This window comes from Hermetia illucens, chromosome 2 (assembly GCF_905115235.1).
Source record: "Hermetia illucens chromosome 2, iHerIll2.2.curated.20191125, whole genome shotgun sequence".
NCBI classification, from domain to species: domain Eukaryota; kingdom Metazoa; phylum Arthropoda; class Insecta; order Diptera; family Stratiomyidae; genus Hermetia; species Hermetia illucens.
Window position 1 is genome coordinate 37,110,909 of NC_051850.1, and position 22,945 is coordinate 37,133,853.

At 42.1% G+C, this 22,945-nt stretch overlaps 1 protein-coding gene across 1 annotated transcript in view; it reads right to left on the reverse strand.

Annotated features, from left to right (window-relative positions):
- Positions 1-2,846: 2,846 nt before the first annotated feature.
- Positions 2,847-22,945, reverse strand: part of LOC119650208 (golgin subfamily B member 1-like) — a 124,517-nt gene continuing 104,418 nt past the window's right edge. The window contains 5 exon segments of the mRNA XM_038052774.1: positions 2,847-4,062; positions 4,147-4,257; positions 4,323-6,763; positions 6,821-6,856; positions 6,931-7,635. Coding sequence (XP_037908702.1) covers positions 3,846-4,062; positions 4,147-4,257; positions 4,323-6,763; positions 6,821-6,856; positions 6,931-7,635 — 3,510 coding nt within the window. The 3' untranslated portion in view covers positions 2,847-3,845.

Consider the following 22,945-nt stretch of genomic DNA (forward strand, 5'->3'; position numbering starts at 1 on the left):
AGCGCTTCGTATTGCGCATTATGTTCGGGCCCTTCTTATTCCGAAGAAGATTGAACTCGACCGGCGGAGGGATCGGATGGTCAGGGGTTCCCCGAACTGACACCTCCCTTCCTCTCCCCTCCCCTCTCGCTGATGAAAGGAATTCCCTGACTTGAAGGCTCCCAAAGCAGGGAGAGCGGGAGGGCTAGCCCGACGTAATGTGTCAAACGATTCCAAGCTAGTTCTCTGATGACAGGGAGGTGTTTAATTGGTAGTCCGACAGCGTGCGGTTGCGGGAGTTCAAAACTCTGTGCGTAAACGCATTCACCTACCCTACTCCCAAAAAAAAAAAAATATGGAAGCTATGCCCTCCTGTTGTGCCTCTATGGAATAGTTCATTGCCAATTTTAGCGTTGAAGTCTCCCCATTGGAGGACAGCCTGTCAAAAATTCTGTCCAGTGTAGAATTCGTCTTTAATGACATAATCTTTGTTCTTCGTTGATGCATGGCACTTGATACACCACATATTGACAAACTTCACCTTGAAGCGGATTAAGCAGATTCACCCATTAATCGGTTTGAAATCAGCTGCTTAAATGTGTTGTAAGGGGATGAATGATGGTCAAACGACCATCCTGAGTGCACGAGGATGACCTAGATTGAAGAGCTATCCCAAAAACCTAAAAAGTTGGCAAAATTGACCGTGAAGATCCGCCCGCAAATACTGAAGCTCCATCGGAGCGGTTGATCGACACGTGCTCGATCGACAGGTATAAATATAATTAAATAAATAATAAAATAACAAAAATAAAATTATTAAAAAATAAGACAATTCAGAAAACTCACGATTGCACACTCATAGCTCTGCGTGACTATCGGATATATTCCTACAGTGAAAATTCAGTGAACATAAGAAATATCTTGATCTTCCGATTGAAATTGAGAACATGGAAGGAATTCCTGACAATTTTGCGGCAAAGTGTATTTTTGCACAATCCCAAAAGTGCGAAGAATGGATCGCGTCTTCCTTCCGTAAGTAAAGAGCTGATAAGTAATTCCGGTCTGTATTGAGCGTAATCGAATAGAGCTCAGGCTTTGAGGTAAGCTTTTCATCTAACTCATTTGCATATAAATCACTATCTAAACGGTCGGCCACTTTCCGCTGACCGCACTCGAAGAAACGATAAATTTGTACGAAATTGTTCAGCGGAAGAATTAGCGCCAAACTAGTTGATTCTAGTTTGGCGGAAATTCGCGACAGTTGCTCTAACGGGCACAATCCAATTCACCCAGGGGGGAGGACGGAGACAAGTTAAATAAACGAATTTGCCCGCAAAGAAAGACCGAAACACTTTCTGAATCCGAAAAAAAATCTGCTGTTTGACGGTTCTTTTTGCTCCAGCATGATCAACCGACAATCTTAATTTCCACACTCCCGAAACATTCTTCACCGACATTTTTGCGTAAACATTTTGAATTGGAGACTTTTCCGAGGCGCAGTGGCAGCCTCCACAGTCACTCAAAATCCAGTCCTCGGTATCTCTCAATTCAAATTCATCGTATATTACCCTTTATTCGCATTGCACGAATTTCAGTCCACTTACTTTGAGGATTCTTAGGTGCCATAACTGTGGGAAAGTCGCTTGATGACCCTTGTACTTGTTGCGCACACTTTTTGTCCAATTTGTGGCTAAGTTTTCTGTTTACTAAAATTGCGGTGCTTTCAGCATAATAGGCCTTTCAACCATAAAATTTCTTCGCAGTCGACGGAGCTCACATACACAGCAGGGAAAGGCGACAGTTGTTCTGATGAACGGCGAGAACTTACGTTCAACACTGCAGTCACAATGCCAAAGGAAAATACGTTAATTTTCTTGAAATTCGGTTCATGCACGCGCTACTCGCGGGTTATTCGATTACCGAATCGAGCGATAAGATTCCCAAGATATTCATTGAGGACGGAGTCGCGTAAATATTAAATACAATCTCTACAATCGGTCAATGATACTGTGAAGCCAACACTCCTCAAGTCCATCGCCGCTTCCCGGTTCTTATCAGCCGTCCATCGGTGAACTCTTTTACGAAAAACTGACGTTCTCCAATGCTTATCAGCTGTCTCTCGATCAGCCGGTCCCGTTAAAGTTCTAGAGTTCATGTTTCCAGATCATTCCCCTCTTTCACGATCAAGTCGCTCGAATGCATTCAATAATGTGCAATATGCGGTGAAATTGAAGATAATTGCACACTATAGAATGCATTAATTGATGAAATTAATCCCGAAAAAGACGTATAAAATCCCGCTCCCGTCTTGAAGCCGTGGCCACAAATTCTCCGCTGCAGATCACGGTGTCGCGCTGTGATCCTTATTATCATTTGATAGTCTTTTTGGCAAGTCACATTTTGAAATTTCTGTATATTCGAACACGACATGATTCAGGAGATCTTTTGCTTCGAAGTCTATTTGAACTATTTTGAATATTTTTCTTTTTCTCTAGTCTTTGTCCGGTTCCGCCATTTTATTTTATAAGAGGCCTGGCCTAGATGTAGTCGTGATGCCTTTAACTCATTTTGTTTCCATTTACGAGAAGTCGGATAAAATTTTCGTTGCGCTGGAGTTGATGATTTCGTGATTTTATCCTGCGTGCTGCTGATTATTGACACATCTTGGGGAATAACAAAATGCTGAACCGTCAGAAGGTAAAGCCTAAAAAATTTTTGCTAGTTTAGGTTTTACCTTTTGACGGTTTAACATTTTGTTATTCCCAACGTTTTCGACCCATTCTAAAGTAAGTTTCAATATCGGCGACATAAGTTAAAACAAATGACACAAGTTGCATTTGGGTAGGGGAGCACAAAGACAGTTTTTAAGATGAAATATTTTATTGTCATGAACTTATCAGTGAAAAAATGCGGGAACTTAGAATAACAAACAAATAAAACGATCTGAAATAATTTGGGAATTACAACCATTTGGAACAAAATACAATTATGACTTAAAGCGACCGTCTTACTAATAAAGGACGCAATATCTTCACTTCACTAAAAATGGGAATCTCACTTAACCCTAACATTGGTGCTTACAGAATAGAAACTTAACAGTCAGTACTAAAGTAAGATACAGCTGAGGAAAGCCCCCCAGCGATTTAAAAGCAAACTCATGTCCTATCGTCATGCTTACCATCTCTAAATCTATAAAAGTTTATTCAGAGTCAATAGATCAAAGATTCTTAAAAAATACATCTACATTACACTAAGGGAACTCCAACGATCCACGTATAAAATAGTTTGATTTGTTGCAGTATATTCTGAGAAAATGATCTCCAGAATAAGAAAGTAAAATCCAAGCGTCCATTACATGTGTTAAGGCACAATTTTGTTAATTGTAATTACTCGATTTTCACTACGTTGATATTGATTTGTACCAAACATGATGTAAGGCATAAGGAGACATGTTGCAATCTCATTTCAAAATTGGTGAAGGAGATCCAACACGATTAAAGCTGACGAAATTTTTGACTAGGTTGATGGCGAGTGCGGAACAGACTCGGGAAAGTCCTGTATTGATTGCTCTCGCTGCTATTGCGAGACCAAATCAATGAAAACCGGACTCCTACGACCTCTGATCCTAGACACGACCTTCAGAAAAAAATGCAGATCCAGAAAAAACTATCAATTCTATTCTACACGAAACCATTCTCAGGATCTTAACTCATTGACTAAAATGGCAACTTGATAACAAATACTCCTACAACTAAAATCATGGTATAAAAAAGGAAACTCAATACTGTACAGATTCTACGAAAGAGAACGTAATGCCCTGTGGATTAAAAACCTATTCGCCCTAAAAGCTACTAAAATTTTACAGCCTAAGTTTGCCTCCATCGATTTGTCCAATCGGATTTGTCGGTGTATTCTGAAATTAAACTAGGCGCCTGTAAGGGCGGTCTTATAGCCAAACTGGCGAAGGTTTGACGATTAAGCTGGGGCTGGTCGCGACATGGCGGCGAGAGAGAAGTGAGGATGTGTTTGCCGGCACGAGTGCTATTGCTAGCATTGCCACTAGCAGACGCAGATGTGAGACGTCTACATAATCAACGAGAGATACAAAAAAAAAATTTAAATACATTTTTCATAAAATAGTTTTGATAAGAAAGGTTGTCCACTTACTTCTGCGTGGCCATGTTGAAAATGGACTTCGATACTACAATTTTACCAGTATGCCACCTCCGGACAATGAATTTCATCCGTTCAATAGCGATCACAATTAGGGCTACAGATCTGTAGAAAAAAGTCAAATTGAATATAACGAAAATAGACTCCTTCCTGCAGAAAAATCAACTTACTTGAACGATCTACGTTTCTTTCGACGCGGCTCCCCACCGTTCAGCATACTCAAGGCTTTTGCTTCATTCTCCTGATAAGTTTGCAGAACAATCATCAAATACCTCTTCTGGTGCACTAACGCCTTCCGGTGACTCTCGACTCGTAGATATTTTCCGAACAAATGATTGGCACGTTCTTCCATTTCAGATAGGGTTGTTGCTGCCAATGCTCCCGTTTGGCAAGTTGATTCCAACTCCTCACATTTTCGCTGCAACATTTTTCTTTCATCCGTGAGATATTGTAAAGTCTCAGCCATTTGTCGATTCTCTTTGGCATTTTCGCTCAGCAAATAATTCATCTCCTTTAGTTTCTGCATGAATTGTTCAGGAATGGAATTATCGTTGCCAGCGTTCGCCAGTGCTCCAGCCAATTTAGCTTCACGTTGCGCTCCTCGCTCTACATCTTCTCTGAGCAATTTAATTACTTCATTTAGATGGTCACGTTCGCTTTCCAATTGAACGATTTTGTTACGGATCTCCTGCATTTCGATGGCATTTTGAGTGGTTTCGGCACGTTCCTTTCCTCGGCGATATGCTCGTCTTGTCTCTGCTTCTTGGAGGGTCGAAATCCTCGCTTCAAGACTTTCAATTTCGCGGGTGGCGGATGTTAGACGTTCTTGCAAATGTTCTACTTCCTCATCAGCCAAGTCTTTGTCATGTTTAAGTTTATCCATTTCTTTTTTGAGCTTTTCACTGTATTCAGCCCGATCGATAAGTTCTTTCTCGAAGCGATTTTTTTCGCGCTCAAGGACTTTCTGGAGATCGTTCACGCGTTCGCGTTCTCTTTCGTTTTGGGAGTTAATGAGCTTGAGTTCTTCTTTTAGTCGTTCGATAGCTTCAGCATCTTCCGCCGCCCGGGCAGCCTTCCTTGGCGAATCGGGCGGAGTTTTCAGTAAGCTTGATTTGCGGGCCTCAGTCCTTTGTAGAACGGTCAATTGATTGGTTAAGCGTTCACATTTCTCTCGCTCTTCGTCGAGGATCTTATGCAATTCAGTTTCCTTATCGATTGCTTCCTCGAGCCGGAGCCTCATGGCCTCAATTATGTCTGCATCTTGCTTCTGAATGTCCTGCGTTTGCGCCCTAACTTCATTCAGTTGCTGTTGAAGGAGAGTTGACTTTTGATGCTCTTTCTCTAGCTGAGCCTTGAGTGCTTCTAACTGACTTGTCAAATTATTATCAGCAGCCTGACTCCCATTAGATTTCGTATGAACATTTAAATTGTTTTCTTCTTCACTTTCAATGGCCTTGAGAATATTTGAGTCCAGTTGAGCAGAATAATTCAGTTCTTTCTCCACTTTTTCAGCTATCTCGTCTAGAGAATATGGCTTCGAGTCACCGCTTTGAGATCGAAGACGTTCCAGTTCTGATTCAAGGGCAGCATTATGTTGATCAAGTTCTTGAATTTTCTGACGAAGCTCATTGATCTCATCGGCTGAACCGACACCAGCTTCTATATCCTTAAGACGTTTTTCTTTCACAGCAAGATCTTGCTCAAGTCTTTCGAACTGGGATGAGTAAGACTCGAGATCTAGGACTGCCTTTTGATAGAGAAGAACTTTTTCTGATAGCTCTGCTCTTACCAAATCGAGTTCGGCCTGGATCGCCCCTTTAGCATCTTCAATCTCGGCAACACGATCCGAATGAATCTTCTCATTCTGTTGGTAATTCAAAATGTTTTTCTCGCATTTTGATAAAATCTCGTCCTTTTGTTTCATTTGTTTATTTAGTAGCTCAATTTGGTGATTTAGGTCCAGAATTTTCTCATTCGAATCTGTGGCATTATCAGTCTTACGGGCAAGTGTTGTCTTCAGTTCGGCAATTTCAGAAGTCTTCTCCTCGACAAGTTTTTCAAGCGAACTTACCTTCGACTTGTGTTCATCTATTTGCTGTTTGAGTTCTTCTATCAGAGCAGACTTTGCTTTCAGCTCCACTTCCAACTGGGCATAACCCACCAGCTTCTGCTCTAGCTCATTCTTTTCTTTCACCAGCTCTTCATACATCTTTGTCTTAGTTTCTAACTCCACCTTCAAACGACCGATTTCAGCAGATTTCTCACTTTCGATCGCTTCTAAAGACATTTTCAAGCTCTCAGCCTTATCCTCTGTAGATTTGAGAAGTTTTCGCAAGCTTTCAACTTCCTCGCCTTCCGCGCCAGTGACTTCAATTATCTGCGGAGTTGACTCTTTCATTTTGGTATCATCAGCGAACTCTGAAAAGTTTATTTGACGCGGAACGAATGAGGGTGTAGTGTTGTTGCCCATTTTTGACGATGTTGATGTGGCCATGAAAAAGTTGGGATGGTCGAAGGTGCGCATGGCATTGGATGTTGCTGGGAGGTCAAACATGGTCATATCGCCAGACGGTTTTTCGGTGAGATTGGCTGAGACACGTTTGGATGATTCCTGTATTGAATAAATGAGGATAAGTAATGGGAGGATGTAAATTTAGGGTGAAGTCACCTTAATAGCAAAAACACATACATCTCCGATAAGGACCTAGTCATGCATGCAATTGGTAGTAATATAAATTCAAAAGGTTAAGTGTAAAAATAGACAAAAATGTAGCTTACCATAGTCTTTTCCGGGAAAGACGACTGAGGCAATTCAAGAGGTGTATCCAAGTGGGTCATTGCTCTCCTTATCACGTCAGGCTCATCGAACTCAGATATGGAAACTATATCGCTCAAGGTTCTTCCACTGCCCTTGCTTCCATCCCCTTGCTCAATCGATTTTTCCTTCTCTTTGGAACTATTTTCATTCTGCTCTAAATTAATATTCAAAATGCCTTGCAGCTCCTTTTCCTTCTTATCCAGTTGCTCCTTCAAATGATCAATTTCTTCATTTTTGTCTGCCAGCATTGTTTCCATCAAATCCGGGAGAGCCAACTTGTTAATCATCTCTTTCTTCATCTTTTCCTTAAGTTGCTTAATTTCTTCAGCTTTTACTTTGAGCTCTGCTTCCAACTGAGTGACTCGTCCCGAACCGCCTTGAATCGTAACAGCCAGCTCCGCCTCTTGGCGATTAATTATGGCGACAGATTCCTCTAGCTGGTTCTTCAAATTTGCGATTTGTTTATCACGAGCGGAAAGCGTTTCTTTAAGATTGTAGACTTCACTTTGAAGATCATGAATTCGCGCGGCAAAGCCAGAGGTTCCTTGACGATTCAGCTCTTCGGCACGAAGTCGCTGCTCCTCTAGTTTCGATTGAAGAGTTGAAATTCGTACCACCTGCTCCGTCATTTTTTCTTGAAGGAGTTTTCGCTCATTCTCCAATTCCTGAAAAATAAAAAAACTTAAAATTATCAAAGGGTAATGACAAAAAAATTGCAAGGGAGGGAGGATTTACAAGAAATGCAGTTAAAAAACCTTCACTGCTGAGGATCTGAGAATGAGGCACTTTAACTATTTCTATAGCGCGTTGACCTGCGAGTTGTAAACAAAATTAGGCAAGTTGAACTCGTCAATAAAAACGTTCTCAAAACCAAAAACTACAATTTATCTTCACACAGAGGTTTCCGTCATTTGCTCGATAGGTTGCTGTGCCAAGTTAGGTAGGTACCAAAGGCCGTTCGGAGGAGTCTGCGCTGTAGTGCGCCGTTTTCATGTCTAAGATCATGATTGCTATTGTGAGAGCAGAGCAGCAGAGTCAGCCGGCTCAGATCTTCAGAGTCAGCCCTAAGTATTCAGGAAGGAAAACTAACGAGAAATGTAGTAATTAATGTAAGTGGAACAAAAGCTACGGGCAGCAATCTGCTAGACTTCAGGTTGACCTCACATCAACGCACAATTCCTCACGCGGTCTTCTCTCAGATGAAGAATGTGTTGGGCTGGGCTAGGAGTAAGGAAAGTTTCACTTACATGCTGTTCATGTGCTAGGGGCAAATGAAACTCTCAAATGAATAGACTGAAGCACAACAGACTAGTCTCCTTCCCCCGCAAAAGGTATCGAAACAAGCAAAAAGTGAACAGCACACGTCGAGGACTGCATAGCTAAGGAGAAGCTCGATCTCGAGTATACAGAAACTGAACAATTAAGGCCTTTACCTTGGTGAATGAGCTGGCTGGGGCGGAATCCCCGACGTACACATGGGATCAGGTGTAGACTCTACCTTAAAAATGTAAATACAAAACAAAAATTTTGGATAGGGAAGATCTGGAGGGTGAGCTGCGCGCCACTAATTAGGAGGAAGTGGCCGTCAATCACAGCGCGGCGGACACCAATCTCAGCACCTCAGTATTAAAAGCGATGACTTTGGACCCCAGATAGTGATATGGAAAACGGATTGTCTTCTGGCTTCCAGTTCGCAAATCAATGTCGTCAAAGTGGGGGTAGTCGAAGTCATCGGCATCCCGTAAAGCTAACACAGTTTAGAACATCACTTGTGGCAACCAGAAACCTAAAAAAAAAAACATAATGGAGTCCTTTTCAAGAGCCAATATCAGAAGCCTACTCATATTCTGGGGAAGTTCGCTAGGAATAGAGGCGGTTGTGAGTAAATACATCAACTGCGGTTAAACGTAACAAATTCCAGTAGGAGATTTTAGAGAAAGGAGTACGATTTTCTAAGATTATGGAAACCGAGCTGCTTCATTAAGCAATCGCGGAAGCCCTTCAGTGAGGTGGTCAATAGTGATTTAGAGCTAACACTAGTGACACACTATCACCTGAGATGGCGAGCAGTGTGTAGGCCAAATTGTTTCAAAGGATCATTGAGTACATTTTTAAAATTACGACAGATCAAAAGAAGCCGAGACTATGTTTTGATTCCCGGATGACCAGCAACTTTATTATTTTTTTATCGAGGAAAATGAGGGATACGTCAAACATAAATGAAAGGCGAGAAAAAAGGTTCCAGTTTGAGCTGAACTCGTCTACCCTTGCACAGTGCCTTGTAATCAGTCGATCGAAAGTCAGGCCAACATCCCAGCTAACGAGCAGTAGTAACGAGGTCGGATCAAGTCTAAGGCATGCGACCAATAAAGAAGCCATCCAACTCGCCGAACCCCAGGCCAGATTTACGTCTCCGCTTCAATCAGTCATTATCGGTACACATCTAAAGCAGCCCCATCAGTCCACACATCATGAAAATCGTCACAGCTTCGACAATATTGCTGGGATTTATTGCAAGATTTCAAGGACAGATGCTCTCTGTACAAGACAGCCATCTCACTACTTCACCAGTCACATTGTTACAATCACAAATGCCATAAGGCCACCGGCGAATAGAGGTGCCTGAAGACCTCTGCAACTTCAGATCATCCTAGACTTGTTGCAGGAGATAAAATGCAAAGCATTTCCTGAAATCTAATTTTTTCGAATAGGAACCCCCTCACACATATTGATTATGATCGGTTCCTGAAATGTGGTCACGTTCCTCAACAACGATATCGAGGGTCCCCAAAATGGTAGCTTTCTCGAACTCGAGCGAGAATTTCTACGATATAAGCTCGACATTCTGGCCTTAAGCAAAATAAGAGGATGGGACTCTGGTGAATACTCCTCTCCCTCTTGCCTTTGCTTTTGTACTTTGGAAAGCCAAGTGGTAGGAGACGTGACGCCGGTGTTAAATTGTTTTCTGACGGCGACCGCAAAGCCCTGGAGGCCGGCTTCTGACAGGATTCTCGTGCGATCGGAAAGCACAGTCTTGGCGGCCGTAACGACAACGGTGGGAGGTTTGTTGATTTCTGCAGTTTGACACAAAATTTCAGAACAAATCGTTGAATTTAAAATCCGACGGACGAAAAGATTGCAAACTGCGTAGCTAATCAGAAAATAAAGATATCTGCAACGGTGTTATCATCGGCTGATCTGTAAAAACCTAATGACCCTTGCCTTAAGCCATCCAGCTTCGCTGAGCAGGAAACGATCACAGAAGAGCTCGCCTCTCAGTTGTCGGTAGATGCCATCCGCGTTTTACAATGACAGACCCAGTAGATGACGCGCATGCAGCTAGAAGTTAACAGCATTACGGCTTAGGATGGTGCAGCTGATTTCACTGCCCAAACAATTGATCGAGAGCCGGGCAACCTGCCTGTTCAAGCAGCAGCAAAAGTGAGGATGATCCAAGCTCAGGGCAAAAGAAGCCGCTCCAACTTCTCGTCGATCAACTTAGAATGATCACCAGGCTCATGTTACACACGGACAAAAATGCAAAACCATGAAACTTCAACAAAGGCTGGGGAGCCAGCGATGGCAAATATCGACTCTCCCGCACCCGTAAGGAATTGCCTATACGTTTACGACCAGGTATCGTCATCGTCCTTCTTCTAAAAGTTGTCATTGGAAGAAAGTAGTACGAGCCTCACACTCGCGCCTTGCCAATTATCACGTTCGTTACACACACTAGCTGCTCGGCGTCAACCGGATCCGTATATATTATATCATCCTTCATCAAACGGCATGATCAAGCATTTCAATTGAAACTCAAAGCTGCACTTATATGTTAGCGATACGCCATATGGCTTAACTCATTTCTCGGATTCTGAATAGCCCTAAAAGACTCCCAGTCTTTTTCGATAGAAATGCTCTTCGGCACAACCTGTCTGACCTCAGGTGAGCTCTTTTCTCTATTGGAGGTTAGACCCTCCAGTGCTTTGTGGTTCGTATAAAAGCTTCGTCGCATCAGGATAATGATTCACCTCAGTCCTATGGGCATGCACCACCGACTACGCCGGTCTGATGTGGATGCATTCGCGAGGCTTTCAAATCACCATCGAGCGTATCAAGCCATCGTTGTTTCGGCCGGCCTGATACCGAGATATTTTGATTCAGCAGAGCCTTCAACGTTGATTTCCCTACGTCTAGTAGATTCTGCGATTTTCAGCCAGCCACCTACGATTGAAACTCCAGAGTCGGGAGTTTCCTAGCCATTAGGGTCTGCGTAGCCTAGCTTATCAAAAAATGAAAAGCGGATCACCTTTTGGCCGTAAGTTGCGACCAGGTGAAAAGAAAATGAATGTTTTGCTTTCGTCAGTCAAGACAGCTTCGCACCTTCTGTCTTCACCGTCAGCAATGCTATTTTGCAGCATGCACACTAATTTCATGCTATGTGACTGGCAAAAAAACTGGCACACCTCCGACAATAAAAAGGTCCTCAATTCTAAGGAAAATGGACGAATGATTTAGGCATTTCTCATGGCACGTTTGCTCCCTGTACAGACAAGGAATTGCCAAGAAGCTGTCGATAGCCTGTCCCAATATAGGGCTGATGCAGCAGCGTTAGATAAAATATTCACTGGACAGGGACCGGTTCCCTGGAGAAGGTCCACTACATCGTATATTATAGTGCCATTAGATAAATCATGTGCTCGGAATAGGTTTCTTAATCAGCTAAAAATGAAATCGTTTGTTATCGGAGGGATATAAAAACTACCTTGAAATTATAAGCAAACGGTTATGCACTCGAACTGTAAGCCTTATTAACGTGGAACAAGGGGGGGGGGCTGCAAAGTCAGTAGACCGAACCCTCGAAGCATGTAAGAATGATATCAAAATCGTACTTGGAGATTTAAATAGCCAAGTGGGAACGGAGCCCGTATTGAGGCGATATGCTTTCATAGCTTGCACAAAACTACCAATAGCAACAGACTGCGTCAAGCAGTTCATCAACTGATGTTCAACAGGTGGGACAGCAAATCAATGCCTGACAAATAAGCAACGAGGCATTATCTGTCCCATACATAAAAAGGGCTCGTACCAAAGAGCCTTCAGGCAACAGATCGGATTTTCTCCTTGCGGCAAACGATGAAAAACTGTTGGAATAAAGATATTAGTTAGATTGAGCAGGCGGCACGAGATCTTGGGCTGCAAATTACTGAAGACAAGATGAAGTACATGGTGGCAACGTCAGCACCATAAAGCAAAGAGGTAACAGCATCAAATCATATTGGCCAAATGAGAGCAATAAATATAGGAGACTACATCTTTGAGACCGTTGTTAATTTGGGCAATCTAGAGCAGAAAATCACAACCGATACCAGCTACGACGATTGTTGGCTACAAACATAGCTTGCAAAAACTGTTCCACCCGAAACGTCTCACCATAGAGTCAAAGCTCTTACTGTACAAGACAAAGATCTTCCCAGTCCTCATGTCTTCTTCGGAGGCCTGGGCTCCAAGTAAGAAAAATTGGTATCTCGTGCCCGCGTTCGAAAGAAGAGTCCTTTGAAGAATTTTTGGGCCCCTACAAGAGGGTGAAATCTATGAGCGGTACCACGACCGCCTAGTTATAGATAAAATCCGAGACAAAATAGATCGCCGTTTGCGGATCATTCAATTCGTATGGAGGAAGATGATCGAGCCCGGAGAGTTTATAAAGATAATATATATATATAGTACAAAAAGAAACCCTGCCTGAACTGGAGTGATGGCATTGGCCGGGATGCCAGCCAACTTTTAGGAATATCGAATTGTTGGACCTCAGCGCAAAGCCGGGATGCCTGGAGTTCCTTACTAAGGCAGGTCTAAACCGGATACTCGCTGTTACGTCGTTGATGATGATGAATTTTGAATGAGACAGTGTTTCAGTTTCACTTTAATATCATGCGCAGCAAGAGGTCGAGTAAATAAACGAACACAAATCATGACTGAACCCATATTCGAACTCGGGAAACGAGCGCGACGGGCAATCCAAATGTCGCACCGTCTACATTTTGAAGAAAGAAATTCTAAGCGTGATACTAGTATCTTGAATAAGTTTTGCGATTCGATAGGAGAGGGCGTTGCTACTAGCCATATTTTTTTTTTGTTATGTTGGTACACTCATATTATGAACGTGTCTGTCGATTCATTCTTTGTTTACAAGCCAACTGGCCCTAGTATTTTTTTACAACGGAAAAAATCAAGTATCGCGCAATGATTGAATTTTTATTTTTGGGAGATTTAAAAGCAAAGGAAATTTATGACCAGGTGTCGAAAGTGTATAAGGATTCTTCGCCTTCGATTAGTACAGTAGAAAGTTGGGTTGCTGAATTTGAACGTGGTCGTACAAGCCTTGAAAATGATCCACGTGAAGGACGTCCAAAAACAGCAACAACACCAGAAATCGTAGAAAAAATGAAGGATATCGTATTGGAAAATCGTCGAGTGACTGAAAAAAATTTAGTAGAAGCCCTAGGCATCTCATAAGGGAGTGTAAGCAATATTTTAACTAAAATATTGGGTTTCGGAAAGCTGTGTGTACAATGGGTGCCGCATTCGCTAGCAATGGAACAAAAGCACATTCGAATTCGATTTTCTCAGCAACTACTAGGGCATTCTCGAAAGGATAAAGTAGATTTTGTGGGTCGATTCGTCACTATGAATGAGGCTTGGGTCTATCGCCATAATCCTGAATCAAAACAAGAGGCTAAAGAGTGGAGTGAACCTGGTTCTTCATCTCCGAAACGAGTTCGTCCAGAAATCGCCTAACAAGGTGTTAGCATCCGTTTTTTTGGAATGCGAAAGGAATTTTGTCTGTGGATTACTTGCAAACTGGTGAAACAATAAATTCTGAATATTATTGTAACCTTTTAGACCAGCTGTGAGAAAAAGTTCATGAAAAAAGACTAAGTTTGCAGGAGAAAAAAAATCCTTTTCATCAGGACAATGCACCGTGTCACAAGAGCATTTTGACAAGGGATAAAATCCATGAATTCAAGTTCGAATTATTGGAGCATCCAGCGTATTCACCAGATTTGGTCCCTAGCGACTTCCATCTGTTTCCAAACCTAAAAAAATCATGCGGGGAAACCTTTTTTCATCAAATGATGAGGTCATAACAGCTGTGGAACCGTATTTTTCAGCCCTGCCAGATTCTCACTTCAGGGATGGAGTTCATAAATTGGAATCTCGTTGGAACAAGTGTATTGATGCTCACGGAGACTATACTGAATAATAAAGTGTATTTCAAACCATTAAATTGTGTTTTTCTTATCGAACCACAGAACTTATTGAACAGCCTGGTAGATAGCAAATTATCTTAATTCACCCACTATAACCCATTTAAATCAGAATCGAATCAGAAAAGTAGGGAGAGGCAATTGTAATGGCTCATATAATCGTGTTAGTTACTTTTTGGGAAAACCTACTCCATTTGGCTAAGGACTACGCCCTAACTGAGAATAATGAAACTTTCTTTATGTCTCAGTTTGCAACTAGATAAAAATGACGAGATTTAAGTCTTCGAAAAGGTTATGGAGCAGACGTTTAATGCAAACTGATTTCTTTCACTGTTGACCAATCAAATATCCCATATGTGGCGAGAAAATTAACACTATCACTTACGACTGCAGAAATTACTGAGAGTGCTGATCTAGGGCTGGAACGCAGCGGTGGATCCATTGCCCTTTCATTCATACTAGCATCTCTTTTGCCTCCCCAGCTGGACCGACAGTTTGATGCCCTAGATCCTCTTTGACACATCCAGTAGCCAAGCTTGGATCATAACTTCAATTAGTCGACAAAGTACTTGCAGCCAACAATTTATTGCCACCAATTGCTCAGCTATGCAATGCGCGGTTGAACGAACTTAGTTGAGTCAATTGGAAAGATTCATAAAAAGCAAATTATGGCGAACTAGTTGATAAGAATCAGCTGCAATTAAATGATTCATTACACTCTAGTTTGCACTAGAACTCAAAAACTGAAGACGCAAGACACATGGAGACTTCTTTGCGCAATCTTTTCTTTCAGAAAGCGTATCTTTGTGGCCGCAGAAACCTAATAACCGCAAAAAAAGCTAAGCGCGTCGTCTGATCTGAACGAAGAGCGTTTTCAACAAACAAACAATCGCGGAGAGAGTTTACACGAGCGGAAAGAACTACAAGAAACTGCCCGAATGTATGTTTTCTCAAGCTCGTATTTATTTTTAAATTAGCTTTTATTTACGCTTAGGATCTACGTAAAACGTTCAATTTCCCGCCATTCATTCACTCTCGACTCACCCGCATTGGACTAATCGTCACCGAAACTGGTATTCTCGTAGTTATTGGGGCTGAAGATGTCTCCTCTTCTGTTCTCGTCGCTTTGGTTGAAAGATTTAGCGACATTCTAATTTATGATTATTACTATCAACATTTGGGACCACAATTCCTTCTGATTCGAGTTTAATTGGAGCTAAATTGACCGCTATTATAACCATTGGCTGTTTATTATATTTAATGAATGGGATTTGGGTTATTTGATGGGAACCCAACGTTGGAGCTTTCTTCAACACAATTTGCAATAATCATCCCCACGTTGACTCGGAATTTCACTATGAACCCCTCCACGATCCCAGAGCACTTTCACACAATTCGAATAACGCAACCAAACTGATCGCTGAGTTTAGTAAAGTTCTAAAGCGGTAGACATGTGGGAAAATAAAGGCGAGAACTTGGGCCCGATCGAGGCTGAGGTGCAAGATATAAACAAGTGCCGGAAGACTATGTACGCTGCATTTCTATTTTATGATCCAACCTAATCTAAATTGGGCCTGGTGTTATCAAGATCGGGAATTGGTATCTTCTAGAAAGCATGAAATTATTATTTGTTTTGATTGGGGGGTGGGTGGCTGATCAGATCGTCAGCAAGTTCTATGACTTGGTTTAAACGCATCGAGCGCCCCATAAAAGCGAGGACCAGTTTCGACAAAAATGGGTCGCTTTTTCTATATTGTAGCATTTGATTTTAATAGCCATAATACCATTGAGTTTGATATTGCGGAAGCTTTGAATGTTGCCATTTTTTAAGGCGACGGAGTGGGAGGGAGCAAAATTTGTACAGCCAATGATAATTCGGACAAATGGCGTAAGTCAAAGAGGGTCATGTACTCAAAGATATTTCTGGTTAGTTGGTAGAGAGCTTGTTAACGCAACGACAGGCAATATTTCATATTGTTTGCCTACAGAGTAATATCTTCGATCCATCTTAGTGAGTATATCCATTGAATGATATTGTTGTGTAACTGACGAATAATTAGGACAGCACTTTGTTGTTACGAATTAAATTGTTTTTTATTTGTTTTATTTACATTGCTAAAGCAACTTCTAAACTGAATAACATCTTGATTTTTGGGATTAGTGTGATTTTTCTTCAGATTTTTCAATCCAGTACAGATATTTCTTCTCGTTAGGAGATCGTTCAGTCTACGACTCTAAGGTTACTGGCTATTTTCCAACTTTGACTTCGGCTTGTTGATCCTTTCGGGAAGTCATGACAAAAAGTGCTACCACCAAGATTGACCGACGTTCTTGGAGGTATTGAGGTTTTGAAATGGTGACTGTAATTGTAAGGCTATCAATATAACCAGCTAGTATTTACTCGAGCTCATCATGCTAAGTAAAATTCGGCAATTACTCAAAAGCGATATGAAAATCGACGTCTTTTTTGGACAACTCAATTCAGTGAATTTTATAGTCCAGATAACCGAATTTGCGTTTTATTTTTAGGCGAATAATCTAAAATCAACAACAATCTCAAATGAGAGCAATACTGGAAAAGTCTATTGGAATCAACATAGAAGTAGGAATTTTGATAGAAGACATCATTTACTCAATGCAAAAGATACATTGCAGCTTATATTCCTGCCTTTTTTTAACAAAGCCGATGAAACTTAAACAGAATTTCTGTCAAAAGATAGATGAGATCATTTGCTTTCTTGGGAGGAAAACACTTTATGGATATTCACATTACGGGGAGTGATTACCCCCGAAGCCGGAGCTTTCGTGAGGGCCGGTAATAGAAACTTCAACAAAACTAGATACATATTTCACCCTGAGTCCTGATTTTCCTTCTACTGTCCGGGATTATTCCCTCAGCGACCAGGTTTCGTTTTAACTTGGGAGAGAACCTGTAGGAAACCTGCGGGGCCAAAAGTAGGACTGCCAAGTCGAGCTGCGAAAGCGATGGCCGAGTAAATTTTTGGACAGTTGTGGTTACATTAGGTATCCGCACAAAGAGAGCTTTTCGTCCGTGAGGAGTGGAAAGATTTCCCATCGACCCCGGTTGGTGAATTGGGGCATACCTATTGATGTGTAAATATCTGTTCATGAATTTTTCCTTTCTGATTGCGCATGGGCTAGTGTTTGCTCATTTCTGGTGCGTGAACCAAAATGGCTATGGGAAGGATACCCAGAAAATAGAACCAATATGGGCGAAAACTTAAGGTGGAGGGGATCAGAACCCCAGTAGGGGCGGCTTTTGAGAGTGAACAAGCGGGCGCTCGGTCGTCGATTTTCGTCGACTGCAGTGCCTCGATGGTGAACAACTAGACCAAAGTGAAATCTGATTGCTACAAGTAATTTAGAGTTGGAGAAGGAAATGTTCAAGCGAAGCAGAACCTTCCCTAGGACACCAATAAAGATGGCCAAAAATGATGAGCTGAAAGAAGATCGCTGCCTGACTAAGGCGATTTCGACACTCACCGCACTTGTCCAAGAAGGACGACCACAGAAGGTACTCAGCGACCAGGAAATTGACCCATTTGGGAGAAGCTCCTCAATTCTTCGTTCCCCACCAATGCCAAAGATGGCAAAATATAAAAAGCAGGAAGGCACGTTAGATGCTACGGGTGAAAGTGTCTTAAGAAGGAGTAATCCGGCTAAGACTTATAGAGAACAAAGCCTTGACCCGAAGGAACTACCTTTCAAACAGCTTGGAGCAAAAATAATTGAGCTGTCCGAGTTCTTCAAGGAGAAGCACAACGTGCATCGAGCTATTTAAACATGGTGAGAGCCATTAGGGTCCTCTATAATAGATCGCAAGAGGAGTAAAGAAGTTACAAAGAAAAGGCGAAAACTACCATTCCAACCCTGCCACACAAGTGACACCGAACCGTAGTGTTAGCGATCTACAAAGAAAAAAGTCCGGGAGAAAGACGGTGATCTTCTAGAGAATCAGCAGGCGCCTAAAAGGAAAATAGTACACTAGCAGTTCCGAAGAACGGAACTAAAACGGATCACAGACGCATTGATTTCGTTATGGGCATGGATCCAACTCCATCGACTCCATTTCGAAATCCACGGAGGACAGATTGAGTGAATTGAGCGCCCGAGTCACGATCCTTGGGAAGCGCATCAAGTCCCCTGCTGGAAATGAGAAGACAAACCAGATGATCACAACTAGCATGAGAGAAGCTTTCGAAGAAAACTGTCCACTCCATCTAGAAGGGTAAAACACCATGTTGGAACTCGGATTTAGCAAAACAGAGGAGAGCGCCAAGGATGCTACTCAATCGTGCTCTGTAAGTGTAATTCAGATGCAGGCTGGAAGCATAAGATTGGCTAAACGATCATCATGGAGACGCTTTTGCGAAGAGACTAACTCCCTTGAGGCAACCTCAAAGCTGAAGCGGATTCCGGTTAAAGAACGTAGCCAGAAACTAGGTTACTTACGTTTATAGAACGGGAGGTACACAGCGATGAAAAAACGGAAAACCATTTGCTTGAAGTCCACTTCCCAGGCAGCATCCAAAATCTAATCTCGGGGCCAACAGGTGCATACAGCCCTTAACCGAGAGACTGGATACAAAGTAGTATCACTGGAGCAAGTAAAATGGGCATTCAACTCGTTCTATAGATACAAGTCTGCAGGTCCGGATGGCATCATTCCTGCGCTAGTACATAATAGAGGGAATGGATGCCTTGGGTCTACATATTCGGAATATATATCGGACATGCCTAGCACATGCTTATATTCTAATTAACTGGCGTGATGTGAAGGTGTTATTCATTCCCAAACTAGGAAAACCCACCTACACAGACAAAAAGCTTCCCACCGATCAGTCTAACTTCTTTTCTACTAAAAGGACTAGAAAGACTAATAGATCGATTCATAATGGATACACACATTCCTAAATGGCCGCTTCACCGTAGGCAACACGCCTACCAGAAAGGCAAATCCACGGAAACAGCACTCCATGAACTTACGGCAAAAATTCAAAAGGCAATGTTCGAAAAAGAATAGCCTCAGGCACATTCATGGACATCGAAGGTGCCTTCAATTATGCCTCATTCGCGGCAATTTGTGATGTGACAGGGGCGGAAATCCAGCTGGCACAAACAGTTAAGTATTTAGGAGTACATTTCGACTCCAAGTTAACGTGGAAGCACCATATCCAGGAATAATACCAGAAATCCTGCAGATTGCTCTGGTGCTGTAGAAATGCGATAGGTAAGACCTGGGGACTTTCACCAAAACGGATATACTGGATGTATAAATAATAATAAAACCCATTTTGATGTATGCATGCATCGCCTGGTGGCCGAGACTGAACCTTGCTAACAGCAGGAAACTGCTAACGCAGATTCAGAGGCTTGGTTGTCTAAGTATTACTAAAGCAATGAGTACTACGCCGACTGCGGCATTTGAAGCTATCCTAAATCTACCCCCCATTCACTTGGAGGTGAAACGGAAAGCAATCAATGAAGCGACTGGATACCATTGGGGCGTGGAAAGGCGTCATGCGTCATCGTGGAAATTCCTTGAAAAACATCCGGTAGCCCTAATGCGGACCGATCATATGGTTTCCAGATTCGTCTTTGAAAAACATAATCACCGAAAGAGAAGAATGATTGACAAATAGTCATGAATCTTTTCAGATTACAGACTTAATAATCTTCACCGATGGGTCAGTCATGGAGGGCGGATCGGCCGCGGGAGTGTTCTCGGGGAATCCGATTATAGAACTGGCCCGCCCCCTCGGAGAAATGACCATATTCCAGGCGGAAATATATGCCATTTCATTGGCAGCAGAAAAATATCTGCGAGAAAAATGGAGGGATCACACTATTCGAATCTGTTCCGACAGTCGGGTGGCATTCTCAGCACTAAACAGCAACGACATATCAGCCAGTTGGTGTGGAATTGTCATCAGATGCTGCTGAAACTTGGCCGACTGAACGAAACATTTCTGATGTGGGTGCCGCGGCACTTTAATATCGCTGGTAATGAGGAGGCTGACAGACTGGCTCGCCGAGAGTCTGTATCCACAATGGTGGGGCCAGAACCAGCTCTTGGAATCCGACCATCTACTGTCAAGTCTACTCTGAAGGGTGAAATTGCAAGGATTCACGCAGCCGAGTGGATAAATTTGAACTCTTGTCGGCAGGCGAAAATCCTTGTGAGAGAGCCTAGGATCACTAGAACGGCTTTTTTGTTAGAAGCGGGTTATGAAAACCCTAGTAGGGCTTTTAACGGGACACTGTTCCTTAAACTACCATATGGAAAAAAATGAGGTGGCGATTTCGACTATGTGCAGCCAATGTGAGGAGGAGGAAGAGACGGCCCTGTACTTTTTATGCAACTCCCCGGCATCCGCAGATCTCAGACGAAGACATCTTGGCAAGGTTTTCTTCAATGAAGAATCTGCGCACACTCTGCCTCTGGAGAATGTTCTCAGATTCACTAAAGCCTGCGAACGCCGTAGGCGGAAAGCCATTGAATAGACGATTTACGGGGATAATACAATGGGCCTAACCATTGGCTTCAGTGCTCGGAGCTGCGACTCCCCCCAGCAAACTAAACTAAACTAAAAGGGGTATCAAGGGGAAAACGACAAGGGAACACTTCAGTGAAAAACTTGGAAACACGGAAACACTTTTAGATGAGGAAGGTATAGTTTCATTTGACATTAAAGCCCCTTTCCCTAGTATACCAGTAAAGGAAGCACTGGCATACTTAGAGGAAAAACTAATTAATATCGACGAATCATCGTGGGAATGGAGAAGGAAAGTACGACAACATATGAAGTTAACTAGCTGAATGAGTGAAAGCTACTTCATGTTCAGGAATCGATACTTCAAAACCATAGGGGCATCAACATAGATAATCCGCTGTCAACATTTATTAGAGGCATCTTTATGGAGTGAATAGAGGAATGTATAAAACAACTTGGTATTTTACCAAGATTCTAGGCCAGATATGTTGACGACATTTTTGCAATTGACAAACGAAGCCAACTTGAAACCATACTCAACAAATTGAATACGGTCCACAAGAGTATTACATTCTCCATGGAAGTCGAATACAACCACCAACTAACCTTCTTGGACTTACTCATCATCAACGACAGAGGAAAAATCGATTTCGACATTTACCGAAAATCAACATCCACGCATCCGCGATGCTGAGGTAAATGCGAGGGATAGGATCTATAAGGGCAATATCTATGGCGTAGGCCAGGACGCCAGGCAGCTTTTAGGGATATTGAATTGGTGGACCTCGGCGCAAAACCGGGATGGAGTTACTTATTGAGGCAGGCCTAGACCGGATACCGGTTGTAGCGCCGTTGATGATGATGAACATCTACGCAGCGATCCATCCCAGCAACATCACAACAATCCTTCTCACAAAAAATGACACCGTACAAAATGCTCCATCGCATGCTAACCACGCCTATATCAGAGGAACTTTTAAACAATGAGAAACGCCACATAATTGAAACTGTGGAAAAGAACGGGTTCAACAGGAAACCATAGAAGCAATAATCAGGAAAAAAATTACGAAAATGGAAAGGAATAACCTGATGAGGGTCAACGAACATATAAGGGAAGCAAATCTAGCGAAAGCAAAGTGCAGACCAGTACATGCCCTTAAATCATTGGTAGCCAGACACATCATCGAGGAGAAACATAAAATAATGGAGGATAACCTAAGGGTAATTAAGGAGGTTAATGACTTCCGCATATTGGACGCATTAGAGTTTCATTATCCACAAGATAAGGGAGGAAAAAAGAATTAACAGTTATTTAGGAAACGTCGACAGTTGGCTTTTTGGATTAATTAGGTAATAAAATTAACTAGCAATTAAGGTCTGGATTTAGGTATTTAAGGACAACCTGGACCATAAGCAGTTCAGACAAAAACTCACTGAAGAAGAGGACAACTGATCCTCGAAATACCGGTATATGAGGAATAAACAATCTCACTGTTAGGCATTAATAATAATAATTGTTGGCGCAACAATCCATATGGGATCAAGGCCTTGAAGTGTGTTAGAGCACTTCATTCAAGACCGTAACGGTACACTAGGAGGCAATGTGGTCAGCATTGCGCTGTTAGGCATTAAAAAATAAAATTCGTCTCTTTTTGTTTTTTCATTGCTTTCTTCTATTCGCTAGTGTTATTTGTTGGTCTTGCAAATACCGATATTTCGGGAACCAGCTGTTTCCTTCATCTGTCCTAACAAGTCTACTTGTTAGAAGAAAGCCAGTTTTAATTATTTCAAATAATTTAATCGTTAGAAATACCGCGTAATAATCCCGACTTAAGTCCGAAATGCGAAAACGTCTGGAAGGTGATGAATAGGGAAGTGGCTGAATATATCATCACAACGAAAGCACAACTTTTGGACAAAGTCATTCAATTATAGAAACATCATCCACAAATGGAGACAATAAAATTAAATTATAACAGTAAAAGGCGGCTCAATCAAATTTTGAAAATTTATATAAGTCTATTATAATTAGTTTTCTTGACACTGCAAATCAATATTTTTCAAAGGAATGGATTAGATTCTTCAAATGCGATTAAGTTTTCGGAAAGTAAATTTTGGTAACATCGAATTGGTAATTTGCATAAAATTCATTGTGTCTAATAATTTGGCCAAAGACTGAACATCCCTTCTTT